The sequence below is a fragment of the Crinia signifera genome, chromosome 1 (genome assembly GCF_055691185.1).
Source record: "Crinia signifera chromosome 1, ASM5569118v1, whole genome shotgun sequence".
In the NCBI taxonomy this organism is placed as follows: Eukaryota; Metazoa; Chordata; class Amphibia; order Anura; family Myobatrachidae; genus Crinia; species Crinia signifera.
In genome coordinates this window covers 351078904-351090147 of record NC_139217.1, presented here as the reverse complement: position 1 = coordinate 351090147, position 11244 = coordinate 351078904, and the positions used below count along the sequence as shown (strand labels likewise).

The following is an 11244-nucleotide window of genomic DNA, read 5'->3' as shown; positions in this document are numbered from 1 at the left end:
TGGCCCTTACTAAATTGTGAGTGATCACTATTCACTCTCAAATCATTTAACACTTTCCCCATAAAATTAAGTGTCTTTGCCATCTGTGCAAATGTGAGTATTTCTGAGGCTCCCACTAATCTATGAATGAGACAGGCTGAAAGTGACTGACCCTCCTCAAAACGCCTGGGCACGTCTGTAGTTTTTCAAACACACCCAAAAAAAGTGGAAGTGGTCTTGCAAATGGATGTGGCCTATTCAGAAAAATAGGCGTGGCCCCTGTGATACCTAAACTCTGAAAGAAGCTTTTTGTCCATTATATTTACACACACACACATATATATAAATAAAACATGCTGGCTGTTAAAAAAAAAGGCACAAATATGTGGTTTGCAAACTCCAGGAGCGAGCGGCTTAGGTGAGTCTCACACTCACTGGGTCATTTGCTCCAGGAGGGGCAGGAAGGAGGCTGGGGCAGGCGTTTTATGTGTATGCCCATAAAAACATTTCCTCAGCCGTACAAGTACTCTGCTTCTTGGCCTTTTGGCTAAGATCAAGTGTAGTATCTGTTCTTATCAGTGGGTATGGACTGGCCTCTGGCAGAGAATAGAGAAAGGCTGGACTGAGTAGCTGCTCTGATGGGCGGAGGGTGTGGGACCCCTCTTTTTTGCCTGGGAGTGGTGAAAAGTCTGGCTCAGTACCTTCACCTCTGCCAGTGGTAGGAGGTGTTGTTTCCGTAAACCCACTGGTGAGAGGGGGGAGAAACACTGGGCCTAGTAGTTTGGCTCTCTTGACGGGGTTCGAAACCCCCGAAGGATGAGACAGCGAAAGGCTCAGTCTAGTATCCATTCCCAAGTAGCGGAGAAAGGCTGGGACTGAGTAGATGGCTCCTGTTCCAGAGGTTCGTAGCCTCTGATGGGGAGACCGCGAAAGGCCCAGCTTAGTACCTTAACCTTGGGATCGGAGAAACACTGAGACTGAGTAGATTGCTCTTCCGAGGGGGTCGCAGCCCCTAAGGGAGTCAGTCGAAAAGCCCAGTGGAGTACCCATTCCCATGCCAGGGGCTGGAAAGTGCCCTACGATGGGAGCAGAGAAACCTTGGTCGGACACTGATCGGTCGGTTGCTTGGAGTCCGAGGCTGCACTGTGCCCCCGGGGAAACTCGGGGGTGCCGAACATGCATGGGTGATCCCAAAATCACCATGCACTAGTAAGCACTTGCACTGCGCACTTCCCTTCAGGTAGCGCTTCACGTCCCTACCTCGTCCTTTTGGATGGGTTAGGACAATTTTTCAAACCCCCACCCCGGCCTTCTGGCTGAGGTCTTTGTTATTTATTTATCTTCCCCTCTCACATTCGTCAATCTTCACGTTCCTTGTTTTTTGTAGTTTTGTCACTTTTTTTGGGTAGTGTGGTCGACCCTTATGGGCCTTCCATTTCCCCAATGTGCCGAAGCTCTCGCCTTTTGGGGAGAGCTTCTGTCCCCCGAGGACGACCCCGAGCCGCAAGGCGGAGGAAAGCCTAATGCGGGTCTCTCCAAACCTTTGGGTGCGGAGGACCCACCGTCCTAACCCTTCCGGGGGTTGAGGAATGAGGGTCTCTCTAAGCTTCGGCGAAGAGGACCCACCATTTCCTATTTTCCCCTCTTCGGCCTTATGGTTGAGAGGGGTTAGGGGAAAAACGGGGCCCTTCTCCTTCGGGAGATAGCCCAATTCGATTGCACGGCCCACTTTGCACATGTTTAGGCACAGCACTGGTGGTAGGGAGCACACCTCGGGCTCCTGAGTTTTTTCAAACTCAGTACTCTGTGAATTACAAAAGTCAAATTGTGATGGTGGCAATAACTCAATTCAATAACCTTTTCAAAGGTTTCATTTTTGAATGAAGATTATCTTCTACCAAAATGCTTCAACCATAAAATCCAAATTCTTTCTTCCACCACCTTTATCTTCAGGACTCATCTAGACCTCCAGGGCTGGGTCTACCTTGGGACAGTCCTGATGGGGCTACTCTACTATTGTGTTATTAGAAGGCTAAAAATTTAATCCAGATGAGGGTATACGGTCACTAGTTCGAAAAGAGGAAGGTCGACAGTCATTAGGTCGACATGCATGATGGTCGACATGATGTTAGGTCAACACAAGCATTAGGTAAACATGTACAAGTTTGGCAGTCAAAAGGTTAACATGGGATTTTTGATCTTTTTTGTCCCGAATGTCGACACAGTCGACATTGACACTAAAAAAGTGAGCCGCTATGCTCGCCATGCTTCAGCACACTATTTAATTCGTCCACCAGGCCCTAGTGGATGCTAGGGCATGAAATACCACCTGTAGGCACATGTCGACTCAAAAAATGTGAAAAGCCCGAGTTGATCTTTTGACTGTGAAACTCGTGCATGTCGACCTAATGCTTGTGTTGACCTAACCTCATATCGACCTAATGACTGTCGACCTTCCTCTTTTCGAACTAGTGACCGTATACCCTCATCTGACATTTTTAGCCTTCTAATAACACATTAGTCACTAGAGTGACAAGCCAGCACCAGATTTGCAAGTACCATGTATTCTGTGTAACCCAGACAGCTATCTCTGAAAATGGATGCTAGGATGATGTCCATGTTAATGGGTTTCCATGGAGAGGTTGCTAAGTAACTAGGATCCCGGGCGGATGAACATGTAACTCAGTTTCCTAAATAAGATCCCCAAATGATATGTTACCAGGGATATCAGAACATATCTGAGAGGGTGGATGTCGCGGTATCTGCTTTTACTCGTGTGGCCAGGCAGCCAATACCTAGACCAAATTTCTCTCCTCCCTCCCCCCTTGGTAGTGTGTAGATCCCCCTCAGTTTTGACAATTTTCCCATCATGCACTGGGTCCATGTATACCTGCAGGGGGGATATAAATCTGTGGCCGAAGCATATGAGCGTAGCGAGCCCGCGAGGGTACAATGCAGCTAAAATAAAACAAAATAACCTACAACTGCGAATTACAGAAAAAATAAAAAAAACATTGTGAGGGCATCTAACAACTTCCGCCCTCAGTGAACATCTTATCCTGTAATCAAAACTGAAGGGGATCTACCAATTTTCGCCTTGCATCCCTAACGCGCGCTCTGGCTACATCCTTCCCCTTTGACGCGCGCTCCCGCAGTTACTTCCGCTTTAAGGTACTTCCGGTGCTCTCCCGCCGTGCTCCGCGCGGCTGGTCACAGGAAGCGGCAAGATGTCTAGCTGGGAGCGGGAGAGCGCACGGGGCTCCGGGGACGGCCGGATCTATGTGGGGAACCTGCCCGCCGACGTGCGGGAGAAGGAGCTGGAAGAGTTGTTCCATCGGTACGGGCGCATCCGCAGCATCGAGCTGAAGAATCGCGGGGGCAGCAGCACCGCACCGTTCGCCTTCATCAGCTTTCAGGACCCGAGGTGAGCGGTGGGCGGGGAGCGCAGCGGCGTCTAACCGACCTCCAGGGGCCGCCGGCATGCGTGCAGGAGGGGAGCGGAGGGCTTCCATGGGCTAGGCCCGGGCTTTGTGCTGGGGCCTGTGGGTGTGAGGCGCAGTGAGTAGCGGGGCTGGGGGCGGGTGGTAACCTCCGTGTGACCGGGCTCTCAGTGCACTCTTCTCCTCTCAGGGATGCGGAGGACGCGGTGTTTGGACGCAACGGATACGAGTTCGGCTCTTCCCGGTTACGTGTTGAGTTTCCCCGATCTAACCGGGGACCCGCGGGCGGTTACGGCGGCCCTCGTGGAAGAAACGGACCCCCCTCCCGGAGATCAGAATTCAGAGTCCTCGTCTCAGGTAACGCTGGATGATTCCCAGTCTGCATCCTGTAGCATGCCCCTCTATAGGCCGCATATAGCCTCTGCTCCGGCTAATAGCCAGCAGCAGATCATCATCTTCACAGAAGAGAGCACCCACATCATGTCCTAGTGCCCTTATCCAAAGTTATCATCATAGTACTCCTCTGTTTATAGACGATCGTGTAATGGGCCCAGTCCTGTAGCCTAGAAATGTAAACACCCCCACCCCCTCTAGCCAGAGCTGCTAATGCAGTTTCATTAACAAACATTGAATTGTGGTGGAGAGCAATTGTTAGCCTTGAGGATAAATCACAAGCCCGTTTGTGGAGTCTGCCTGTTAGAACCTTACCAAAAATTTTCCTTGGACCGTAACAATTCTGTTCTTACACAACAAAGAGAATCCTGATTGTAGTTTGTAAGGACTAATCACAGGCTTCAATGAAAACATTGTGGCTTGTGCTTGTCTTTATGTGCATCATCTGTAGGTATGTATAGTTTTTTTATATTCTGTATCGGGGGTGGGGAACCTTTGGCCCTCCAGCTGTTGTTGAACTACATATCCCAGCATGCCCTGCAACAGTTTTATCATGGCCAAATAGAAAAACTGGAGCAGGGCATTTTGGGATGTGTAGTTGAATAACAGCTGGAGGGCCGAAGGTGCCCCATCCCTCTTCTACATCGACACAGGCCATTCTTGGCAAATAAGGACTTACTGGTGTCCATGCTACTTGTATAAACCCAGGAGTTGGTAAAATGTTCATTTTTCTTTGAAAAATATTTTTACACTTTTGCCTTCCCCAAATGCAGATTCTTCCTCTCCTTACCAAATAGATACTTTTATCCAAGTAACTACAGCAAGTTTAAATGATACAAGGCATTAGTAACATATCTACTGCATTTTTTTGGTACTACAGTGGACATGGAGTAGAGTTCATGCAGATAAGCAAATATGTACACTAAAAAAAATCTAACTTTATGGAGAAGGGCAATGTTTATTTGACATCATTGTGCAAATATATTAGCAGTCTTCCTGGCTGGCAGATGCCAAAATGTGATTGGGCAATTGGTGAAGATACCACTACCTTGGTATCATTAATGATGTTGGCATGCTGCCTTGTCTCGTTTTTAATAAGGCAACTGACAGAATCTTGATGAGATTTTGAATAAAATCACAGGGAATGATGGCAGGGTATAATGCAGGGCTGGGCAACACCGGCCCTCCAGGTGTTGATGAACTACACATCCCAGCATGCCTTGCATCAGTTTCAGCATGGCCATATAGCAAAACTAATGCAAAGCATCCTGGGATGTGTAGTTCATTTAACATCTGGAGGGCCGGTGTTGCCCAGCCCTGGTATAATGGGTCAGCTAATGCAAAGCACCTTGATGCCATCTCTGGTGCTTTGGGCAGGAGGCATTAACCAATTGGGTGCATCACTAACTCAGGCAGACATTTCTAACCAAAAACACCATTTGCCCTATTCAAGAAACCCAAATCTATACTGTTTTTTTTTTTTTTTTAAATATATATTTATAAACCTAACTTAAATTTTCTTTGTTTCAGGTCTTCCTCCTTCGGGTAGCTGGCAAGATCTGAAGGATCATATGAGAGAAGCTGGAGATGTTTGTTATGCTGACGTACACAAAGATGGGATGGGAATAGTGGAGTTTATTCGTAAGGAAGACATGGAATATGCTTTGAGGAAATTGGATGACACTAAGTTTCGGTCTCATGAGGTGAGATGATGGCAGGGTTTGTTTTATTTTTTGTTTCTTCTTTAAATGTCTATGGAGTGAACTAAAGAGTAACCAGTTTCCTTTTTGCAGGGTGAAACCTCATACATTCGTGTCTGCGCTGAAAGAAATACCAGCTACTCAAGATCCAGATCCCGCTCCCGTTCCCCATATCAAAGTCGTCGCTCCCCCCGTTATGCCTCCCCCTTTCGACAGTACTGAGTTGCCACGCAGGGACACTTTCTATCAATTTAATTCGAAAGACCATCTGCTCTTACATTCCACAACTGATGGATTTCATCAACTGTCTTTTATACCATTATTTTCTGCCCGTACAATTTTATTTTAGGAAGTGTGTGCCGTTTGCATCAGATGTTTTTCATTGTTTTATTTTTAAGTTTTGTCATCTTCTGGAAGGCAACAGACAGTATTGTGCCTAATCTGATGTTGTTTGGATAAGTGTGCAGTGACCGATAGCTATACGGGATCTATCCAAGTGGAATGTTGTGGCACTGGGACAAACCTAAAGGAATGTTCATGTTTATCCTATATATAGACCTACCCCCATCAGTTTGTTAGAACAATATTATTTGAAATAACTTTTAATCTTCAATCAAGTTTGTATGTGTTTCCCTTTATTATGAAAGTGTTTCAGTTAAGTAAATAAACATCTGTAGCTGTCCTAATAAAACTGAACTTTCCTAGTCCTGCGTTCTTTGCTTTCAATGTAGGATCCTGAGGATTACAGATTGTCCATGCTGGGTGCATAGATATTTTCCTGTGGCGGCAAAGGGATGTTTCCTGTTGGCAGAAAAAAAATTCTTTAGTGTAGTCCTCTATGAAGAAAAATAAATGTTCAACCTGAGAATTTTATACCTGGTGGTGCAACAAAATAATCTTCCACAACAACTGTTGCATTAGCGAGGAGAAGTTCTGTACAGTTTCCGGCGGTCACTGAATCATTCCTCATATACAGTCCTCTGTGGATAAAACAAATATGCATTACATATGTTGCTGGAACTGCAAAGATTTGGACGCAAGACAAAAGTAGCATATTGCTACTAGCATGTAGCAATGTTGCAAAGCAAGTGGTGTAAAATGTAGTCCAGGGGTTCCCAATCTTTTTTGATTCACGGCACCCTAGAGAATCAGATTTTTTTTCACGGCACCCCTAGGTCCCAAAAAAATTAAGTAGATTGGGTTTATATGCAATTCTTAGCGGCAGTTATGTAGTAAAGGGCAGGAATTGCTTCTGTTTGTACACATTCTATGATTGGCAGCCAACAGCACTGGTTTTGCTCATAAATAATTAACCATTAATAATTTGAGTTGGTCCTTGACCACCAACCCGTGGCGCCCCTGCATGTGTCCCGAGGCACCCCAGGGAGCCGCGGCACACAGTTTGGGAACCACTGATGTCATTTATTTCTGCATGCAATACATAGAATGGGTTTGTTTTTACATGGAGACTGATTTTAAGTAAGTCTCTTCCCTATCATTCTCATATTAAGTTTGCAGTGCAATGTGGTCTTGCCAAGGTTCAAATGTACTCCCAGTTACACGAGAGAAAGCTAATCGCCAAAATTACCTGTCTTCTAACACTGATGCTAATGGCTCCACATCATCTGTATTAACATTGTGTAGCTGGTTAGCAAAATGGATTGCTCTTTCCAGGCGTTGGACACCCTCCTGGTTTCGGAAATCAACCAATGCCAAATGCTCCAAATGATCTATAACTTCTGGTGCTACAAGACATCCCTGGGAAATAATAAAAAAAAAAATGTATTAACACTGCTAACTTGGAATTAAACAATCTGAAAGGTGGTGTTAGGGTTAAAAAAAAAATTACCCCGTTGGCATATTTACTTGGGGTTGCATTATAAAGTCACCTAGTGTGTATGGCAAGTAGTGCTTTGCAATGTACAGATGGAGCCCCAGTTATCTTTGCTGTATTTGACACACCGTTTGCCGTGAAATGAATGGGGCGCACATTTCTCTAACGTACCTGCGTCCCATTCTTTGCTAATGTTGCACCAAGACAGGATGCTGCAGCACAAATTACAGTGGGTTCATCTATATATCATTTATAGGCCTCAATTCCTACATTAATAGTGAACCTGTGGTGCTTTTATATGCGATAGTCAAATATAGACACTGACCACAGGAGTTGCTTACATAAATGTTGAGATGTGAGTTGCTCACATCGCTGGAGGCTGGTGGGATCAGGAACATAGCAGAGAATATACTGATAGACGTGTGACTGCATTCCCTGCTTTATTTATGAAGTTACCTGCACATCAGTTTCAGGGATAATACTCCATGTGGGACTTTGTGGCACCTTTGGGACAAATGATATACATAGTTAATACTGTTCTATAAATTCATAGGCCCATACATGCCTAACTGATCCTCTCTATGATGGAGAAAATTATCTGTTCCTGGACTTCCCTGGTAATGTATTATTGCATCACCTGTGGTGAGCTAGTTAATAGATAAGAAAGGTGTGTCACCACAGGTGATGGTAATCATACATTACCAGGGAAGCCCAGAAACAGCATTTTTCTCCCTCATGGAGAGGGGCAGGTAGGCAAGTATGCATAGGCCCCACGTGCTCTCACCCCGTACCTTACTCTGTGAGGACATTAGCCGCTGGGCTCCTGTCCTCCTCCAGCACCACAAGGCCGCCGTCCGCAGCAACATCTTGAACTGTGTCGCATTCGACGTCAGGACATCTGCGACGCGAAATGCTTTAACCAGACAATGATAAGAAAAGGCCGGCCATGTTTAGAAAGGGCACATTAGAGTCACGTGATCGCCGGCCACCACCGTGCCCTTGAACAAGATGGCCGCCGCAGTTCTGCTACTGTAGTAAGGGTGACAAGGACGGAATAGAAGTGTTTCAGTTGTTGCCGGGTCACTCGCGAGTGACATGAACAGCGTGGGGGAGGAATGCACGGACATGAAGCGCGAGTATGACCAGTGCTTCAATCGCTGGTTCGCGGAGAAGTTTCTTAAGGGGGAAGGCAGCGGGGACCCGTGCACCGAGCTCTTCCGGCGATACCGGCACTGCGTGCAGGTAGGTGAGGGCATGGGTGCCGGGCGGGCATGATTGGGTGGCGGGGTTGTCCTATCTCTTGTAACTGGTTATGTTCTGCAGAAAGCCATCAAGGACAAGGATATTCCTGTGGACGGAATAGAGTTCATGGGACCCGGCAAAGACAAACCGGAATCCAAAGACGACTTCTGAGCGGTTTCCCGCACGTTGATCTACATTCATTAAAGCTTCAGTCCAATGGACATCAGCTTTGTGTTGTGTCGGGGAGAGATTGCTGCTGTTGGTGGTCTGCAGTGCTCGGATGGGGCATAAAGGAGAGCAAGGAGTTAAAAGCGGAGCTGATTGCATGTTGGTGGCATCAACTGTTTATATTAATATTCATCTAATTATTTTACTCCATCCTTAATAAATCCTAAATGTAGGTGGTTGTTGCGGTTTAGCGCTTCATTACATCTACATAACGGAGAAAGGTTTTTAAGGCAGAAATGTTAAAAAATTCCCCATGTTTAAGAGTAATTTAAGCAATACAAGATGCTTTTTTTTTTACAAACCTGAGTTGCATCATTCTTCATCTAAAAATGTAATTTCCTGTATAATTTATCAAGTATTAGGGTTGAACCATTTTGTGTAGTGCAGTACTGCTCTAATGAGCTGAAGGGCTTCGTGCATTGGACAATTGGGAAAATAGTACACGGTCGTTAGGTCAACATGCATTGGGTTGAGACCTGAAATAGGTAGACATGCCTAAGATCAACATGAATGGAAGGGCGACAATGGCTAGGTTGACAGTCAAAAGGTCGGCATGGGTGGGTTTTTTTTTGTGTGCCGACAGGCGGTATTTCGTGCCTTGCCATTCACTAAGGTGTGGATCGAGAATAGAATAGTGTCCTAAGCATAGAATGTCAACCTAGCCATTGTCGACCTAGTGTTTGTGTTGACCTTTCATCCATGTCAACTTAAGGCATCTTGGCCTTCAGTGGTTGACCCAATGCATGTCGACCCAATGACCAATACCCTGGAAAACGTGCTACTTGGTTTAGCTACAAATGGTCTCATTCCTGAACTGGTGTATTCAATGTGTCTATGAGCTAAGCCTTGATCTCTCTTCGGGAGAAAATGTGCTGTCTTGAAAAGTGATGAAGTACCAGCGAATCAACTGCCATGTAACAGGCTGTATTTAAAAAATGACAGAAGCTGATTGGTACTTTTATCTCTGTTTATTTAATCTTTCTCGACGGTTTGACTTTGTCCACCATTATAGCATATTATAGAGCATATTATAGATTAGTAATCTACTTTTAGGGTATAAAGCATAGCCACAATCTGTTAATTTGACGAACATAGGTTTTCGGTATTGGAAGTCCATACACTTTATCGCAATTCAAACTCCTTTGGTGCCCATACACGGTGCAATGATTACATGTGGTTTCAACTTAAAAGGTAAAAATGCATTTCAACAGTACTACTTTTCCTAAGCAGCTATTGAATTGACCCCTTTGTTATTTTCGCTAAAGAAGTGTTGTACTTCTTAAGCTGGATACACACTATGGGGTTTGTTTACTAAGATGGTAGTTCTATTGATGATGGGATGTTGCTATGGGCAACCAATCAGATTCTATCTTCTTCTATAAGGTGCTCAATAAGGAGGAGTAGCTGGTTGGTTGCAATGGGCAACATCCCATCTTCATCTACCTTCATAGTAATTGTACCGCTAGGATTCCGGGCCTAATCCAGACCTGCGCACCGGGCGGGCAGTGTTCGGAGCCCAGCGAGCAGGTAAACTCTACCACGCATCTGCATGCCTGCGAATGTGTTTGCAGCGGTGAACATGGGGGAAAATCACTCACCATCAAAATATTTTCCCCCTGCTCTCAGCACGGAGTAGGTCTAGACTTTGCACTGTGAAGGCCATGGGGAAAAGGAAGCCACTGTTGACGTCCGTGGCCTTCCTTCCAACGTTCCGGCGCATGTTAATCACCTTGCATATGGCCACTGAAGGCTAGGTTTCGCATGGTCCATATGCAGGAGTACCCCGCACATTCGGACTGTGAGCATGCATGGTCTTTCGATTATCGGACGGGCTGCGAAATCTGAGGGAGGGCCATCCAAATCGTGGCCTCTATCCAATCTTTCTGGTTGGAATGAAAATCTGGTTATGTATGGGAGCAAGTGACAATTGACCTTTTGTTCCCAAACTCTCTAAATCATGGGTCTTCAAACTAAGGCCCTCCAGATGTTGTGAAACTACAAATCCCAGCATGTCTTGCCACAGTTTTGCTATAAGGGAGTGTTAAAACTGCGGCAAGGCATGCTGGGATTTGTAGTTTCACAACATCTGGAGGGCCACAGTTTGAAGGGGATGCAGTTACATTCCCGGCGTTCAGAATCCCGACGCCGGAATCCCGACCGCCGAAATGCCGACACTTTATCCCTCCTGGGGTGTCCACGACACCCCTGGAGGGAGAATAAATTAGTGTGCCGAGCGTAGCGAGGCACCGGGCCCGCTGCGTGGCGAGCGCAGCGAGCCCGCAAGGGGGGGCGATCCACGTCCCCCCCTTGTCGGCATTTCGGCTGTCGTGATTCTGAACACCGGGATCCTGACCGCCGGGATTCAATACTGAATCCGTTTGAAGACCCATGATCTAAATAGAAGGAAAAAAATTACATTCAGACCAAT

At 46.1% G+C, this 11244-nt stretch overlaps 3 protein-coding genes and 1 pseudogene across 4 annotated transcripts; 3 read left to right on the top strand and 1 right to left on the bottom strand.

Moving 5' to 3' along the window:
- The first annotated feature begins 506 nt into the window (after nucleotides 1-506).
- On the top strand, nucleotides 507-713 carry LOC146045134 (U2 spliceosomal RNA; annotated as a pseudogene).
- A 2398-nt stretch (nucleotides 714-3111) lies between these two features.
- On the top strand, nucleotides 3112-6216 carry SRSF9 (serine and arginine rich splicing factor 9). Its single transcript, XM_083147358.1, has 4 exons — nucleotides 3112-3403; nucleotides 3610-3776; nucleotides 5343-5515; nucleotides 5606-6216. Exons 1-4 carry the CDS (start codon nucleotides 3207-3209, stop codon nucleotides 5732-5734), a joined length of 666 nt encoding a protein of 221 aa, XP_083003484.1. The 5' UTR covers nucleotides 3112-3206; the 3' UTR covers nucleotides 5735-6216.
- Nucleotides 6126-8334, bottom strand: GATC (glutamyl-tRNA amidotransferase subunit C). Of its 2 annotated transcripts, XM_083147370.1 has the most exons (5): nucleotides 8138-8334; nucleotides 7803-7850; nucleotides 7101-7270; nucleotides 6389-6492; nucleotides 6126-6313 (listed from the first exon to the last, which is right to left on the bottom strand). In XM_083147370.1, the coding sequence occupies exons 1-5, from the start codon at nucleotides 8210-8212 to the stop codon at nucleotides 6255-6257; spliced, it is 456 nt and encodes a 151-aa protein (XP_083003496.1). In that variant the 5' UTR covers nucleotides 8213-8334; the 3' UTR covers nucleotides 6126-6254. The 2 variants fall into 2 exon arrangements, with proteins under 2 accessions (XP_083003496.1, XP_083003505.1); XM_083147379.1 differs by lacking the exon at nucleotides 8138-8334 and having other exon boundaries at nucleotides 7688-7826.
- On the top strand, nucleotides 8175-9111 carry TRIAP1 (TP53 regulated inhibitor of apoptosis 1). The gene is made up of 2 exons (XM_083147407.1): nucleotides 8175-8588; nucleotides 8670-9111. Exons 1-2 carry the CDS (start codon nucleotides 8442-8444, stop codon nucleotides 8757-8759), a joined length of 237 nt encoding a protein of 78 aa, XP_083003533.1. The 5' UTR covers nucleotides 8175-8441; the 3' UTR covers nucleotides 8760-9111.
- Nucleotides 9112-11244: the final 2133 nt, after the last annotated feature.